This window comes from Centropristis striata, chromosome 13 (genome assembly GCF_030273125.1).
Source record: "Centropristis striata isolate RG_2023a ecotype Rhode Island chromosome 13, C.striata_1.0, whole genome shotgun sequence".
Classification (NCBI taxonomy): domain Eukaryota; kingdom Metazoa; phylum Chordata; class Actinopteri; order Perciformes; family Serranidae; genus Centropristis; species Centropristis striata.
In genome coordinates, this window is record NC_081529.1 from 11481710 (window position 1) to 11500518 (window position 18809).

At 42.4% G+C, this 18809-nt stretch overlaps 2 gene segments (V, D, J or C); both read left to right on the top strand.

Moving 5' to 3' along the window:
• Window positions 1-15030: 15030 nt before the first annotated feature.
• On the top strand, window positions 15031-15737 carry LOC131982883 (Ig heavy chain V region 3-like). The segment is given in 3 exon segments: window positions 15031-15076; window positions 15212-15461; window positions 15704-15737. Coding segments are annotated over 3 exon segments (330 nt in total).
• Window positions 15738-16745: 1008 nt separating this feature from the next.
• LOC131982997 (immunoglobulin heavy variable 3-48-like) lies at window positions 16746-17281 on the top strand. The segment is given in 2 exon segments: window positions 16746-16794; window positions 16878-17281. Coding segments are annotated over 2 exon segments (453 nt in total).
• The last annotated feature ends 1528 nt before the right edge of the window (window positions 17282-18809 follow it).

Genomic DNA, 18809 nt, shown 5'->3' on the forward strand with positions numbered 1-18809 from the left:
CCTTTTAGAGCCCGAAAATAATAATTAAAGAAGGATTATGTCAGACCCCTTGTTCCTCAGGGGTCATGATGCTCTAGCCACAGCTCCAATTTACAGACATTTTTAAACCAGACTAAGCCTAACTCCACTTTTAACCTTTTAAGTTAACATCACAGCCTTTACAGCCCTGACTTATCATATATTGTGCACAGGTGAATTTAAACTTAAATACAGCAGCTCAAACTAAAATTAACTAATTTTTTCAGTGAGAGTTTGTAACTTCTCCTCGACTTCCCTGAGCTTGTTTTCGGTGGTAGCTAGTATGTCCTCCAGTGTGGACACTCGGCCCTCAGCTTCGTCCAGTCTTTTACTGTTGCCTTCCACCCGGGCTGTCATGGCTTCTAGTGTGTTCGTAAAGTTGGCCAGCTTCTCCTCTAATAACTTGCCGATGCTCTCAGTAACTTCCTGAACTATCTGTGAGGAGAAGCCGCAAGCACCTGAGCCGCCATCATGCGCCGCGACGTTCGTTCGGCCCCTCGTTGTTCTTTGAGATTTACTCGGATTTTCGGGCGGAACCGAGCGACTTTCCTTGCCTGACATTGTTAGGAAGCTTAGGTTGGTCAGCAGAATATAAAGATATGAGTCTGTAGTGGGTAAAGTTTAAATTACGGTCGATGGGAGCGGGAGCTCAGTGCCAGTCCGACCTCTCAGCTCAGTGACGTCATACCACCCCTGTGGCCATTTTAGTGTATGCACCCTATCTTTTTTATCAAAAAAATGTGAAAAAAGTTTTTCCCCCTCAACTCCTCAGTGGGTTGGGTAGGCTGTCAATAAATGCATTCCAAATGCACAGAACACATGTGTTGACAAAACTACTCTTAAAACACATTTCTACATGATTTTGCATCAATTTAATGCAAAAAAACAACCCGTTCTCATTCCCAAAGCGTAATATACCGACGATTTGTCACACCCCTAGACGTATCATACTGGCGCAAAGGGTACCCTTCCACGTTTGTGTGAAACGCTCTTGGTTCTCAATTGACTCCAATATAAACCCGCTCGCGGCGCTGAGAAGCGCTTAGAGCAGAGGCTTACAGCCGTCTATTCACTTCAATAATATCCCGACCACGGCCCTCCATTACGCTGCCAGCGACAATCTGAATGGAGAACCGAGGACCCTGTGCACGGAAGTATTTTTCTCCCTATTTTAAGGATTTCTTTTAATGACATCGTCAACATTTCTCAACACAAACACATCAAAGTCTCACTGATAATTCAACAATAAAATAGCTTCATGTTGTGGCTCTCAGTATCATTTTTTTCTCCTTCGATTCTGAGAAATAAACTTTTATTCGTTTGTTTTACGGCATTCCACTGGCGGACATTTCTCTCATTTTTAGTGAAAAAAAATAAATATTTTGACTTTGTTTCTGCATAAAAATGGATTTTGATTACATTTCTAGCGAGAAATATATGTTTTATGTTCTTAATATTCACTCAGTGAATGTACATAATCACTTTGTGGCGAAGATCTCGCCAGAAAAAGACGATCCGCTGTGTTTTATTTTGAAATCTGTTTTATTTTGTAATCTACCGCGCTCATAGCGGATGCGGTACTGTCCTCGCGGATGTGCTGTGCGATCTCATTGAATCGCGCTTCACTGTAAATGGCCCCGACTCTGCTCTCCTGTTTTAGTTAAAATATCTTCATTAAACAAACATTGTTGTCTTTTTTTAGCACAGATAATATACATACAGTGTAATTATTTATTAGACAGTGTGTGATATTCGATATATTGGGTAGAAATAGGTTTTCACAGCCCTAATAGGGAAGAACTACAAAACGAGAGGTCTAGGGAGTTGTAGTTTTTTTAATAAAACAGGTTTTTACCTAAAATTGGAAGTTGGAAATACTTAATTAGTGGCTTTCCAGGGGTTTGAGGGGATGTCAATCACATTTTTGGCATCAGAATTTAAATATTGTCTTGTTCAATGGGGGATTTGTTGTTTTTTCAGCATATCCTAAAGCCCCCCCACTCCCACCCCTTAGTGACTATGCTCACATTATAGTCCATGTCAACACCTTTCTATAACAGTAGGTCTCATGTCTGTAACCCTTTTTGTCTCTTAGTTATAATCATTTAAATATGCCCCAGGGTTAAGGTTCAAAGGTCAATATCTCAAAGCAAGAATATTATAGAACCTTGAAATTGATATATGTTACTCTCCAGGCCAAGACCTTTCCGGTGATGTATTTGGTTTAGCTCTATGACAACCCTAACCCTAACCCTAACCCTTTTTTCACATCTCGCACTCAGAGCACTGTGGGGATCTAAGTCTGTTAGGGCAGATTTCCAAGGTTTGAAAAAAATAAAACTTTGTCATAGAGCTAAACCAAGCACTATGTACAGACTTGCTTCCTTCATCATAGGCGGAACATGCACGCTAATTGGTTGCTAAAAGGCTACTTGCCTTTCGTTAGGTTAGATGCGGTGAACCTGGGTGCTGCATTCAAGTGCAGTAGGAATGTGTTGCTTTCAAGTGCAACTCAGAAATATGTTGCAACTCAGAGAAATATTAAAGATATTTTAACACATGAACAGTAACACAATAAAACAACAATTTCATTCTAGGGTTAAACTTATGGTTTAGTTAACCAAGTTTTACACCTGGGTTACATGAATATGACATTCTTTTCACTAAACAGTATACTCATTCCACAGGAAAAAAATATAAAAATCCAACCAAAATCAATGAATCTGTGATGATTTCACTACTAGTTGGCGATCAACAGGCTTGGCTACTCTCAAAATTCCGAAAGACATGCTGGATATTTAGCATAATTGCACACTTACACACACACACACACACACACACACACACACACACACGATCTTAGTAATTTGAATGGATGAATCTATAGGGAATTCAAGAATGGGAAGTTCACTGTCATCAAACAGAAGGATGGTTCAATGGTGTCTGGACAGACATGGCACTTGAAAAAACCTACAACCGTGATGCCAAGACAAAACTCTTCACTGGCATCAGTCAGCAACCAGCAGCCATGGAGAAAAACTTAAAAGCTCTTCCAATTCTGACAGCTGTGTCGGAGCAGACAAAGGCTATGGCACACCTGGATGCGAATGACACCAAACACCAGAGGACAAGGACAGCCAAGGTGCAAAGGAGGCAGAAGGTGTAAACAAAATAACAGATGTCATCAGCAACCAGATGATCAATGGGAGCTGATCAACATCTCAACAGGCCACAAAGCCACATCTGCTGACTTGATCTGCGCTCGTGAAAAAGGACTTGAGGCACTGGCTGCAGCAAGAAGAACAAACAGTGAGAAAGTAGCACAAATTAAACTTTCAACCTTTGCAGCAAAGCCAAAGAAATCAATGTCCATGGCATTCAAAGGCAAAAAGGTATATGAGGAGAGTGCAGTTGTGCGGACCCTGTACTTTGTTCAGGACTTAGAGAAAAACAGGAAGGTGGAAGTGTTTGGCCATGAAAGGACAAGTTGCCCAGCCTCCCTGTTTGAGCCAGATCTGTCCCTTGACCAAAGTTATGCAATGCGTAAAGGAAACAAGGCAGACTACCTGGCTGCAATCAAGACAGCCCTTGGCAGCTTATGGGGGGAAGTGGACAAACTACCGCCATCTGATAAGCCTGTTGTAATGGTAGTAGATGCCAATGGCGCTCATTCAACGTTACCAACATATTGGGAGCAGCACCGTCCATGAACTGAAAGGAAAGTACCTGAGGCAGCTCCTTGGAATCCTTCCAGACAAGTGTGACTGCATCCAGTTTGTTGGTGATCAATATGATGTCTCCCCTGCTGAAAGTCTGAAAGGTGAGGAATGAGAGAGGAGGATGAAGACCTGCTGCAGCAAAATGAAGGAGTACAAGCCACATGATACTCTCCCTATAACTGAATGGAAAGGCTTCATTCACAATCCACTGAATAAAGCTAATCTGTTGAACTACATGGGGGAAGCATGGGCAGCTCAGAACAAGTCACTTCCTGCAGGATGCACACTTATTCTTGGTAGAATCTTTTGTGATCCTGTGAGAAACATGAGGAGGCAGATACCAGGATGTTTGCTCACATTGCATACTCAGTACAAATTCTGCACAACAAACGGGCTGTAGTGGTTGTGACAGACACAGATGTGATCATGATGTGCATGTATTACATCACACACATGGAAGGGCTGCAGGAAATGTGGGTGAAGACGATGGATATCTTCCTACCTGTTCATGCCATAACAGAGGCTCTGGCAGGGAAGTATGATGTTGCAGCTTCAGATCTTACATCCCTTCTCCTCAGCACCTACATACTTACCGGATGTGACAGAAGAGGAAAAAGGCGGGCCTACACAACTGCTATTAAACACCTGACAGACATTCTGCTGCTGTGTAGGTACGGTGACCCTGAGGAATGCCTGGATGTTCAGGAAGAGGTTATAAAAGCAGCATGGCGATACATGGTGTCACTCTATGACAGGAGTGACTTTGGTGGTACTCTAGATGCACTGCGAGCCCATCTCTTTGTAAGCATCAAAGGAGACATGGGCTGCCTTCCACCAACTGAAGATGCCTTCCTATTACACCTTCGCCGAGCCCTGCATTAGTTGGCTGTGTGTAAGCGGGCACACATGGTTCAGCCAACCTACCCAGCTGCCACTGATTTTGGGAGAACACTTGCTATAGTGGCCCTTTTTGGCAGATTAGAAGCCACTATGTGCGGGGTAGACGACGCGCAATCCGACATCAAAACAAAGTAATCGCTGAGTAGAAGATTAAACAAAGGTGCTTTATTAAGCAAAGCTTCAAACAAAAAAATTCTTCTTAACTCGCTCTACTTTTAAACAAACATTTGCGACTTGCGGTCAAAAAACTGTCCCGCTTCCCCGTCTCACTCATCTCTTTCACAGGTGATTTAAATCCCTTCATCAGGTGGTGAATACAATAAAAATCCTGGCCTACAGGGGGAGCCAGACAGAATTACTTAATTTAATTAACCATAACAATTATGATTCCCATTTTGGCTCCGACATACCGGCCCCTAATTGTTGACGCGGTAGCAAAACAATTAATCAATTAAATAAGGAGCCAAAAGCAAACAATTTCGTAAATTGACAAACATGGCATACATTTTATAGCCCATCAGGGTACATAGTTCATAATTCCTCGTAAACCATAGCTCATTATCAATAATCCAATCCTTGGAAAGAAAAAGGTAATCCTAGGAACAAAGGTAATCCTTGGAAAAAAGGTAATCCTTAGAAGAAAAAAAAATCCTCGGAACAAAAGGTAATCCATGCATGTATCCATGGGGAATGAGGAGTTCAAAAGTCAAGGAAATGTATGGCATGTGTGCAGGTGTGTGTGTGTTACAGCCACGACTCCATCACGTTCAGTCACCTGCTTCCAGGAGCAGGCCAATAGGTCTCTGCAGGATGCTGCTCTTGGTTTTCACTACGACAGTCCGAACAAGCCCCCCTGGCCCAGACAGTGCCTTCACCACACGGCCCATGAGCCAAGAGTTCCTTGGTGCTGTGTCGTCGACTATTATGACCAGATCATCAGGGCGAAGGTTCCGCTTAGGACTGTGCCATTTACTTCGCTGCTGCATGATAGGGAGATACTCTCTTACCCATCTCTTCCAGAAGAGGTCAGCGAGGTACTGTGCCTGTTTCCATCTCCGCCGAGAATACAGATCGTCCTTTTTAGATAGTCCCGGGGGCATAACTGGTTTGGCCTTTAGTTGAAGGAGGTGGTTTGGGGTGAGGGGTTCCAGATCGTTAGGATCACTGGATACTGTTGTTAGCGGTCTGTCGTTCATGATAGACTCAACCTCACACAAAGCAGTCTGCAGAGTCTCATCATCTAACACCTGTTCCTTTAGGACAGAATGCAGGATCTTCTTCACCGGCTTAATCAGCCTTTCCCAAACTCCACCAAAGTGGGCTCCAAAGGGTGGGTTGAATGTCCATTTAACTCCTTCTTTCAGTAGTGCCTTTTGGATCCTGAGGTGATCCATTTCCTTAAGAGATTTCTGGAGCTCTTTCTGCGCTCCAACAAAGTTAGTCCCATTGTCTGTGCGTATGCTGGTGACTGGTCCTCTGCGACATATGAACCTGCGCAGCGCATTAATGCACGAGTCTGTGTCCAAGTAATCTGCTACTTCCAAATGCACAGCCCGGCTCACCAGGCAAGTGAAGATCACTCCCCAGCGTTTCACATGTGTCCGGCCACGCTTTACATTTATGGGTCCAAAATAGTCAATCCCAACATGTGTAAAGGGTGGGAGATCTGGAGATACACGATCCTCCGGAAGGTCAGCCATTTTCTGCTCTCCAGCTGCTGCTTGCATCCGCCGGCAGAAGACACAGCTCTTGATGATCTTTCTGGCTGAGGAGTTGGCGCTAGGCAACCAATATCTTTGGTTCAGTGTGGAGAGCATATGACTTCTTCCAGAGTGCCCAACTCTCTGATGAATGTTGAGTAGGACTAGCATGGATATGTGAGAACTTTTGGGAAGGATAATCGGATTCTTCATCTCTAGCGGCATTGCCAATCTGCTTATCCGCCCTCCCACTCTCAACAGGCCCTCATCCAGAATTGGATTTAGTTTGCAAATGGAGCTACTTGCCTTCACTTGTTCACCTTTCTCCAGGTGAGCCAGCTCCTGAGATAGGTAGCGTCTTTGCTCGAAGCGAATGATGGATTTTTCCGCTTCTCTGATGTCTTCCACAGACAGCTTCTGTGCTCCAGTTTCCATCTTAAGATGTTTCATCTTTTCCTTCAAGGACTTGAATTTGGTCCAACCTGGGCTCAGTTCATGTAGTAAGAGGAGAAGTGCCCGTATCCTTAATATCCATTCAATCCCTCGTTTCAGTCTGTTCCATGATGAGTAATACTCAATCAACATGCTGGTTGGGTTAGTGTCCACACTAACGATGTTTGCAGAGACCTCCCGCTTGACCTCGGGGTCGTCTAGAGGGATTTGTCCTATTCTCTCTGGGATTTCAGGCCAGTCGGTTTCCTCCTTCTCTAGAAACTGAGGTCCCTTCAGCCATCTTACCGACTTCAAGAATGGCTCTACGTTCAACCCACGGGAAACATCGTCAGCTGGGTTGTCCTTAGAGTTAATGTGTCTCCATTGCTTGTCTTGGGATAGCTCGCAGATCAACGAAACTCTGTTGGCGACAAAGGTATGGTATCTTCTTGTTTTGTTGTGGATATATCCCAACACTGATGTGCTATCCGTCCAGAAAACAGAGTCCTTGAGTTCCTGTTGTAGCTCCCTCTTCAGCATCCGATCCATTTTCACTGCAAGGGTTGCTGCAGTCAGCTCCAGCCTGGGTATCGTGATCTGTTTGAGAGGAGTCACTCTTGATTTTCCCAACACAAATACAATGTGGGTCCTTCCTGCTGTGTTGGTGAACCTGAGGTAGCTGACAGTACCGTAACCTAGTTAACTTGCATCACTGAAATGATGTAGCTGTGCAGTCCTTATAGGGCCAAAATCCTCAGGTTTCATGCACCTATCCACTTGAAATCTGCTTAGCTGCTCCAGTTCTGTGATCCATCTCTGCCATTGCTTGGAGATCTCTTCTGGGATGATTTGGTCCCATCCAGACTTTACTTTGCAGAGTCCTTGGAGTATCTGTTTTGCTTTAAGGTTGAATGGCGAAAGGAAACCTAGCGGATCGTAGATTGAGCTAACCATCGAAAGGATGCCTCTTCTGGTAAGAGCTCTAGCCTTGATGGCAACCTTGATGGCAAAGGAGTCACTTTCGGTGTTCCATTCAATCCCAAGAGCCCTTTCATTGGGCAATTTCTCCTTGTCCAAGTCCAGTTCCTTAAATTGCTTGGCTTTGTGATGTTCTGGAATACTTGCCAGCACTTCACGGCTATTACTGACCCATTTGGTCAATGAGAAGCCGCCTTGTGTACATGCCTCTCTGAGGTCACAGATAAGCTTGATAGCTTCTTCGACTGTGGCTGTAGACATGAGGCAGTCGTCGACATAGAAGTTGTTCCTGATTGTCTGAGTTACTTCTCTGTTGTACCTGTGGCTGTTGTCTTCTGCAGTTTGCCTTAAAGCAAAATTAGCAATGCTAGGAAGACACAGCACCAAAGAGGTGGAGATTCATCCTGTAGGACTCCAAGGGTTTGTTGGTGTCTCCTCCCGGCCACCATAGGAATCGGAGGAAGTCCCTGTGATGTTCTTGGACTTGCACTCGGTAGAACATTGATTCAATGTCGGCCATGAAGGCAATCTGTTCTTGGCGGAACCGGAGGAGGACTCCTATGAGGGTGTTTGTTAGATTGGGTCCTTGGAGGAGTACTTGGTTTAGAGAGGTGCCTTTAAAAGATGCAGCACAATCGAACACAACTCTTAGTTTACCCTTCTGTTGATGGTAAACACCATGGTGAGGTATGTGCCATACCTGTCCGTCCTTACGATGCAGCTGTTCCAGTGGCACCTTTTCTGCATAACCCTTTTCCAGCACATCAGTCATGAACCTTTTATACTCCATGGCATATCCTGCATCTCTCTTAAACTTCCTGAGGAGATTTAGAGTGCGTTGTTGGGCCACTGCATAGTTGTCTGGCATAACTGTGTCTTTGTCGCGAAAGGGTAAAGGCAGCTGGTAGTGTCCATCTTTGAGAACAAAAGAATTACGCACCATTGTCATGAACCTTTTATCCTCATCCGATGTTTCTTCCTTTTCATCATACTCCTTTTCGCAGAAGTTGTGGTTATACTGCGTAAGGAGAAGATCTTTGAGATTGGAGACCGATATCCGATTGGCTGTCACCACACTGGGTCCAGATTCCACAGCAGAACAAGAAGAGAGTGGACCATTTACCACCCATCCAAACAGTGTCTTGACTGCATATGGTCCATTGCCTTTGCTATTTATTATTTCCCAGGGTTCCATTGCCTTAGGAACATCGAGCCCTATCAGCAGTTCGATATCTGCATCAATCTCGTCCAGCTGTATCCGGCTCAAGTAAGGCCATTTTTCGAGATCCTTTTTGGTGGGTATATTTTCTTTGGAGACAGGAATCTTGGCCTGCGTGTAAACCTTTGGTAGATCAATACACGTGCTACCATCCCAGTGACTTATCTCCAATCCTGATATCTCGTAAGTCCTTACAGGCCTTTCCTGACCCATGGTTCTTAGGAGAATGGTTGTTTTGCGTGCCTTTGGACTCAGCTGCCTCATTAGATTCTCGGTGCAGAATGACGCTGAGCTGCCAGGGTCGAGGAAAGCGTAGGTTGAGATGAACTTGTTTCCTTTGTCAGCCTTGATTCTGACGGGAACAATGGCTAGTGCAAGGTCCTTACCGGCCCCAGTTGCTTCACCTGCTGATACAAGGGCACTGTTGACTGGTGCTTTTCTTTCAGCTGGGCTGGACGTTGGCTGATGGCTGGACGTTGGCTGATGGCTGATGTTTGTGTCTTTGATGTTCTCTATATGCAGTATGGTCGGGTGAGTCTTTTGACACCTGTCACATGTCAGCCGTCTCCTGCAGTTCTTGCTCATATGACCTCTTAGCAGACATCCAAAACAATAGCCATTTACTTTCAGAAAGTCAACCTTTTCTTTGTGTGGGTGGGCTTTAAACTTTAGGCAATCGATGAGTGCATGTTTGGCTTTGCAGAAACTGCATGAAGAAGCAGGGGTAATACATTGAAGCTGTTGCTTAAAGGTCCAACTTGGTGTATTTGAAGGTACAGTGCTGTCTTCTTCATTAGATGGTTCCACTATGGTTGCAAAGCTGCTGCCTCTGTTCTTTGGTGACTTGAGAATAGTTTGTGGCTTTGTAATTATCCTCCTGCTAGGGGGGTTGTGGTCTTGTATATCCCCAAACAGTGGATCCAGGAGTATTTTTGCCTGCCTTTCCATGAATTCCACCAGGTGATGGAATCTAGCTCTGGCTTTCGTTCTCTGCAAAGTGTCATAGGCAGTCGTTCGCCATCTTTCTCGCAGCTTGTAGGGAAGTTTGGAAAGGATCGACCTTAAGTTTGATGGCATATCGAGCTCTTCCATATACTGTAAGCTTGTCATTGCATTACAGCATCCTCTAAGGTACAGTGCATAAGCATGGAGCCCTTTTCCATCATCAGCTTTGACGGCTGTCCAATTTAAAGCCTTCTCCAAATAGGCGTTGGTTATTTTAATTTCATCCCCAAAATGCTCCTTTAATAGCCGCTTAGCTTCAACATAGCCATGACGTGCGTCCATGTGGAGACAGCTGCGCACTAGGCTCCTGGGCTGGCCTGATGTGTACTGCTCCAGGAAGTAGAGCCTGTCTTGACTACTACTAGTTTTCTCCTCGATAACATGCTCAAATGCTTTAATGAAAACTTGGTATTGTAGTGGGTCACCATCAAACGCTGTGATTTCCCTAGCCAGTAGCAAGGCTAGCCTTTGTTGTGTTATAATAAGGTCAGCAATATTTCCTTGACCCTTTATCACTGTGCTGAGGTTATCATGAGTTTCATGGCTGTGGCTTAACTCATCCGTGATGCATACTCTTGAAGGCTTAGATAGCTTTATGGGAGTCTGAGGGCTAGGTTGGCTCTGCACATTTCCACCAAGGCTCAGGGTTTCAACAGTGCGATGTAAGGGTGTTTTGGGTACTGCACCCATTTTCATGAACTCCACTGGTGAGACTTCAGGATCCATAAAGTCAATGGTCTTTATGTTGCTGGCTTCCAAATAATCATTCATTGCATCCTGTTCAGTCTCCTCATCCATATCCATTTGCAGAACTTTTATTTTAGCAGCTGATGCTGCAATTTCTGTGTCCAACTCCATTTGTTCCAATTTTGCTTTAAGCTCAGTTTCTTGAAGTTTTAGAGCGTGTTTTTCCTTTAATGCTGCCGCCCTGGCCAGCAGAGCAGCCTTTTCTGCAGCAGCTCGTTTACATGCAGATGACACAGAGGATTGACGCCTGGATTCCACTGGATGCGTAACGGCTGCAGATCCGTCGTCGGAGCCGTTACGCACCCATTATAATCAATGTGTGAGATTCCACCGACTGCAGATCCGCTGCGTAATGAGTCCGACAACGCAGGGCCATCCGACAGCCCTCGCAACACTTGCGCAGAGCTTCTATTTTTGTCGGACGACGGAGCACTACGCATAAATTCAGCACAGAGCAGATCGTTCCGGACAGGAAGTCTTGCACAGACACAAAATAAAACACCGGTATATTTTCAAAATAAAATACCTCGGGTTTGCTAACGAGGTCGGCCGGCTCGTTAACAAGCCGGCCGACCTCGTTAGCGCTTGTTAAGACGGAGTCGCTGGATTTGTCTCCAGTCATTAACGAGGAGATGTTGATTATCTTCCAGTTATATCAATTGATTAGGCGTGAATTCGGGAGATCTCGTGCGTCCTCGGGACTCTGCTGTCCGCAACAGCTCCGACACAGACGGATCCGGTGGGTGTTGACGGACTGCGTAGATACGCAGCCGTTGCGGACAGACCCCTGTCGGAGTCGTTACGCATCCAGTGGAATCCAGGCGTGAGCCTTTGATCCTTTTGATTTTTGAGACACGTTAGAAATGCCGTCAAATGGATTGATTTTTGATTGAGCCATTTGTTCACTTTTCCACACTTCAACCTCTTTCTCAAAATATTTGAAGTTTGTTATTCGTGGCTCATACCAGTCCACATGATCCTCCTCTCTCTCCTCCTCAGATAGGAGCCTTTGCACAGATTGATGAACAGTTTTAAACTGATTGACAGCTTGATTAAATGTTTCCACACCTTCCACCACAATATCCACATTTCCACCTTCCACAAGCAATGTTTTTATTTCATTCATTTTCCTGGTGCATGATCCCAGTTTCCCTCTGCGTATGGCTTTGAGGGATCTTAACATTGCTTCTGCGTCAGCAGCAGTCTCGGCTCTCTCGGGTATGTTCGACATATTTATACACTTTATTTTGAAGTTTATTGTTTGTTTTATGCACGTGTGTCACGGACCGCAGTGTGCGCTGCTCCTTAATGCCTTTTATACAGCGCAACACCGTTTCATTTTACACGGCTTGCATCCACAGATCGCCAGGTATTTAATTCATCCTTCCATTTTAATCACCGCAATCATCTTATGTATTTATCCCGTCATCACGTGTTTCGTTTACTCACGACCGGTCCAAGTTGTCCGCTCCGATGTGCCTTTCCTTCCGATGCGGGGTTTATCCTCTTCGTCCTGGCGGAGTTTTTTGACTTGATATAGTGGCCCTTTTTGGCAGATTAAAAGCCACTATGTGCGGGGTAGACGACGCGCAATCCGACATCAAAACAAAGTAATCGCTGAGTAGAAGATTAAACAAAGGTGCTTTGTTAAGCAAAGCTTCAAACAAAAAAATTCTTCTTAACTCGCTCTACTTTTAAACAAACAATTTTGGGAGTAGCCTAAAATTCTATTGAGGTTCTGAGCCTGTTGATCGCCTGAAATCATCACAGAACCATTGATTTTGGTTGGATTTTTATAATGTATTCTGTGGACTGAGTATACTGTTTGGTGAAAAGAATGGCATATTGACTGATGTCATAACTTGGGGGAATAATTGATTGCCAATGAAGTAAAGATGAAAATATTGGGAAAAAGTGAGAAAACGCCTACATTTTTTGCATTAAATTGATGCAAAACCATGTAGAAATGTGTTTTAAGAGTTATTTTTTCAGTGGATGTTGTCAGCACATGTGTTCTGTGCATCTGGAATGCATTTATTGACTTGACCTTCTCAACCCACTGAGGAGTTGAGGGAAAAAAAGTTTTTTTCACATTTTTCTGATAAAAAAGATAGGGTGCATACACTAAAATGGCCACATTTTTTTCCGGCGATATTTCCAGTAGAGCAGACCCTCCAATTATTGGTCCTCAGGGTCAAAGTTAACAGAAAAAACACAAATACAAAGTATGACAGATGATGTCAGGTTCAACCCAAGTTTGAGACTTTGGCTGCCTGACTAAATGTTATAATAACTTTAGTTTAAAAAAAAACTGAATCAGTTAAAAAAAAGCCAGGTTTGAAGGAAAGATTGAATGGAATACACTGTTCAATCAGAAAGGAGGAGTCAATGCAAAACTCAGATGTCTTCCACCTCTACTTATCTGACTGCAGAGAGGAGGACAGTGGACACACAGTTTAACATGATGGACTATAGGACAGGACTGCTGCTTCTAACTGTCTGCTGGGCAGGTGGAGACTTTTCTTAATTTTACACAGACCATATTTGTGTTGCCAATTCATTTAATTAATGTTTTTTTTTATCCTCTTGACTGACAGGTGTTGATGGTCAGACTCTGACAGAATCTGAACCAGCAGTTAAAAGTCCTGGAGGATCTCACAGATTGACCTGTACAGCCTCTGGATTCACATTCAGTGACTATGGCATGCACTGGATCAGACAGGCTCCTGGAAAAGGACTGGAGTGGATCGCTTATATCAACAGTGGCAGCAGCAGCATCTACTACTCTCAGTCAGTCAGAGGGCGGTTTACCATCTCCAGAGACAGCAGCTGTATCTGCAGATTAACAGTCTGAAGACTGAAGATTCTGCTGTTTATTATTGTGCTCGACACTCACAGTGACTGGAGTTGGTTGAGCAGCTGTACAAAAACCTACAGTCCTCATTCTTACTGGCTGTTTGAGGATAAACATGTCATATTTATATAGCATGTATATGATATACTGTATTATATTATTTATATTATATATGTTGCTTTAAATTCTACGGTTTACTTTAAACATTTTTTCAAACTAATAAATGACTGTATGGCACAACACTTGATAACACAAGTTCCTAAAAATATTTCCTGAGAAATACTATTAAATTTATAACCGTTTCTGTCTTTGTTCCTCCTCACTGGGCTGCTAATACAAAGATCATTGTTGTGTTTTAACAGCAGAAAATATCTTGAAATCAGAGATTATTGAGAGTTTGATGCAAACTGTTTCTGAATATAAAGAAAATGTAGCTGCATCTATTCATGGAGAGGAATAAGTTGGCCATAATAGAAATCAGATCATATTCTACTTGACTTGACTTTCAGGTTTATCTGCAGATGAACAAACACTCATAACAGAGCTTTATTTAAAATACCTCCTCATTGGAACACTTGTGTATTTAAATTAACTTTCAAATTCTCCAACATTTAGTTTACAAGCCTTTTTACTGTTTCTAGCTTACAGAGTACTGCAAAGACTGGATTGGGAGAATAAATGGAGGTTTGAACTGTTTTTCATCTGGAAACTAACTGTACTGTTCAACCTGTCTACAGTTCTTTGTGATATATTGTGATATAGAGGAACACTTTCATGTACATTAATTGATAGAAGAAAAAAAAAAACAAGAAAAATGTTCCTGAACTACACAACTATAATTCTGCATCTTGTCACAATAGTTGTAGTTCTGAACTAGTTGATCTTCTGATTGTCTGTTGCTTCAAACGGACACAATTTGAATCCTAAAACCTTAAAAAAAAAAAAAACTCTTCAACCAGCTGCTGAAATCTCAAGTATTTATTCAAATAATCCTCACTGGTGTGTGCAGTGAAAATGAACTAAATACGAACACATAAATCAATACAATTATAGTAATTTTTTTCTTCAAAATTTTAAGATTTCTGTGTTAAACTGATTTAAATCCAAACACAAGTTAAAAAGGACAAAAAAAAGGTGAAGCCATCATGAAACTCATTTGAGTTAAATTTTAGATTAACAAATCCATCAAAGAAACGTTAAACTAATAATATGATAACGAATAACTATATTTTCGAAATGCATGCAAAAAGAAAAAAATTATCATTTCAGATTGTGCTGGTGCATGCTCCATGGAAATATAATTATTTTTTATAAACAAATATAAACAATATGCTTCAGGAGCCCCTCCCTCCCCATGATGTGCTGATGCAAATGTTCAGTGTGTGCAGTGTACTTGTGTCCTGCTGACTGCTCTTGTACTTTGTGTGGAGCATCAGAGGTCACATCTCCAGCCTCAGGATGATCAACACACTCACTCTTCTGCTGGTTGCTCTCTCTCTGCCCTGTGAGTTCTCCTGCTGACTGCTGTTTGATCTTTGATCAGACAACATGGACTGATGGTCGCTCAGTGATACCAGAAAACTTCCCACATGACTGTCTCACTTTCTTCTGTGGTTCCTCTCTCCTTTCATCTCATCAGGTTGTACAGGTCAGAGCATGGAGTCCATTCCTTCCAGTTCAGTCGTGAAAAAGCCCGGGGAGACTCTCAGTCTCTCCTGCAGGGGATCTGGCTTCACATTTAGCTGCTGCAGCATGCACTGGATCAGACAACCTGCAGGAAAAGCTCTGGAGTGGATCGGCCGTGTTTACAGCGATGCAAGTAAAACAGATTATGCCAGCAGCATGCAAGGACGAATAGAAGTCACCAGAGATAATAGCAACAGCATGACGTAGAGCAGAGAGGCTCTACAAAAACCTCAAACTAGTTATTCTCACAAGAACCAACAGGTGGCAGTAGAAGATAAGAAGTCAGATGACAAGAAGGAGAGAATGTCTCTAAACACACACACACACACACACACACACCCGCAGGGAAAGGACTGGAGTGGATTGGATATCACTGTACTGGATGCACTGCTGTTTACAAAGATTCACTGAAGAACAAGTTCAGTATCAGCCTCGACTCTTCCAGCAACGCAGTGACTCTAAACAGACAGAATGTGTAGCCTGAAGACACTGCTGTGTATTACTGTGCCAGAGAGCCACAGTGACACAAAGCATCAGTAGAGCTGAACAAAAACCCCTCAGTGCCTGAACACTTGTAACATGAAGCCACCAGAGGAGGAGCCCTCAGACCACTAATGACTTCAACACCAGCTCACTGTTCCATCTCTTGAAATGCTTTTAGGCTGCAATCACCAAGAAACCATTGATAAATATTACACTTTACAAATGATATAATCATTTTTTTTTTTTTTAAGATTATTTTTTTGGCATTTTTTATGCTTTATTGAAAGTGATAGAGTGAAAGGGGGTGATAGAGGGGAAGACATGCGGCAAAGGGAGCTCAGGCCGGATTCGAACCCGGCTCCGCCGCAGCAAGTCAGTCACTCAGCCTTAGTGGTAAGCGCTCTACCAGTGTGAGCCACCGGGACACCCCCAAATAATATAATCATTTAACCTATAATGTCTTCAAAAGTTGAACTTGTTGTTTTGACATTTAATTGTTTAAAAATACATTTTTGGTCTAATAATACAAGAAATATTCCAAACAGCAGAAGTTACAAGCCACGTGACACAAATCTTCAAACTTCAAAGAAAAATAATTTCAGGAGACATGAGGTGTTTTTATTTTTATTTTTTACCAATAAGGGTATTTTCGCTAGATTTTCATATTAAATGACCTGAAACCAGTATAATCATAATAACATTTAATAAGCTTTAATTTACAAACAGTAGCAAAACTGTGTTGTGTGTATGTTGAATTGGGTAATTATCCACAGATGAAATTACTTTACAGTTAAATAAGCTTTATAATGTAATGTTATAATAACCTGAGTTTGAAAACATGAATGAGTTAGAAGAAAGTGAAAGGATTAAATTAGTTTTGTGGAGAGATTGAATGGAATACACTCAATGAGAAAGGAGGAGTCAATGCAAAACTCAGATGTCTTCCACCTCTACTTATCTGACTGCAGAGATGAGGACAGAGGACAGTGGACACACAGTTTAACATGATGGACTATAGGACAGGACTGCTGCTTCTAACTGTCTGCTGGGCAGGTGAACAGTTTCACTGATGTTAATATTCTGTGTGTTCTATTTGTGTATCTGCAATATTTAAATTTTTCTTTTTGTGCTGACAGGTGTTGATGGTCAGACTCTGACAGAATCTGAACCAGCAGTTAAAAGTCCTGGAGGATCTCACAGATTGACCTGTGCAACCTCTGGATTCACATTCACCAGCTACCCTATGAACTGGGTCAGACAGGCTCCTGGTAAAGGACTGGAGTGGATTGCTTTCATCCACACAGGCAGTTCTTCTATCTACTACTCCCAGTCAGTCCAGGGTAGATTCACCATCTCCAGAGATGACTCCAGCAGTAAACTCTATCTGCAGATGAACAGTCTGAAGACTGAGGACACAGCAGTGTATTACTGTGCCAGACACACAGTAAGAGACAATAACAGCAGCGTCAAACAAAAACTACTTCCTCTTTTTACTACCAACACGAAAAACATTCACTTCTCTCAGTATTATTTGTTCTGAATCATGTATTTTAAAAAGATAGTTTTAATTATTTATGACCACAATTCCTCTGAACAGGATCCTTTAAAAATATTACTTTTAAAGATATCAATATATATTCTCCCCTATCACTCTGCTTCAATGATTTCTCAAATATACACAAAACTGGAATGGCTCAATACTTTCTGATATTAAAACAGGCACATCTTTGGGAGGGCCATGGAATTCAATTCAGATAATTTGTTTTCCTGCAGGGTTCTGCACAAACACGTAGTACATGCTGGTATAATTTACTCCAGTGAGTAGATTTCCTTCATTTGTCTTTGTACAAATGGTGACCTAATGGACATAAATCTGACTATGTACGACTGAAATTCGTATTTAATTTTTTTAAAAATGGTTCCCAAGCGAAATTTTGAGTTCTTGACCTTCTAATTTGCATATTAAAATGGCCTCCAAATTGCCCATCTTGTACAGTCATTGGACCATTTCCCCTTCGTTTTTTTGTAAGTAGGCAATCAAGATGAGGAAATTAAGTTTCTAGATCGATAGTCAAGGGTCAGAGCAAGGATATAGTGGAGGCTCACTGCCTTTTTTATGTACATACATCCAAATGTACAACTTCTAAGGTGGAATTAAGCATTATATGTCATTTTTAAGGTGGACATAAATATTCAATAAATGTTACTCTGAAATTTCCCCTGCTGATATGACATATGATGTACACCATATTACATGATAACAAAGAAAGTTTTTATGCAAATTAAACATTTGTTCTTTAAATTCTAAGACAGGAAAACCCAGGTGAATAGGGAAAAATATTCAAAAAGAGACCACCATGAAACTTCCCAGGTTGAATATTTATATCAGGACATAGCATGGTCAGTCCCATCTCTGAGGACCCTTTGCCCCAGTTTCCTGTTTCTTTTTATTTTTTTAGAAAAACAATGTCAATATTCCTTAGTTATTGATTTAACTTGTTAACCCTATTTATCCAAAATGATAATTTTTCAACCCTCGTGCATCAAAATTGTGTATTTCAATGATATTGAGATGGCTAGCAACTGGGAGAAAACTAGCTAACAGTTTTGGCGGGAAAAAACAGCTAGCTAGTTTTTCCCCAGTTGTCCCCTAAAGATTACCACCTCTGTTGATACAAGTTTATTTCTCATAATTCCACCCCAAATAGCATAAATCCCCCTACTCTCTTGCCAGCTAGCTAACGAGCTATCATAGGGCAATGGATGCTGGGGAGTGACTGCTGCCACAGGGCTAGATTTGGAGTAAGGAATTATCAAAAATACACTCGTGTTGTTTTTTTTAACGCCGTTAATGTCCGTTAACGCTGTTAATGATGTTAACGGCCCAGCACTAGTAAGAATGTAAAACTTAGTAGCTTAAGCAAGCACTAAAGCTCCATGCTCAGCACAGCTGCTGCTGCTACTTCAAAGGTAGGAGGAGAGATGCTCCTCCAGTCTATTTTGCTGGAGTCTAGATGTGGACTGTGGTCTGTAGATGAAAGTCATTTTCCAGCAGCCCGTACCATTTA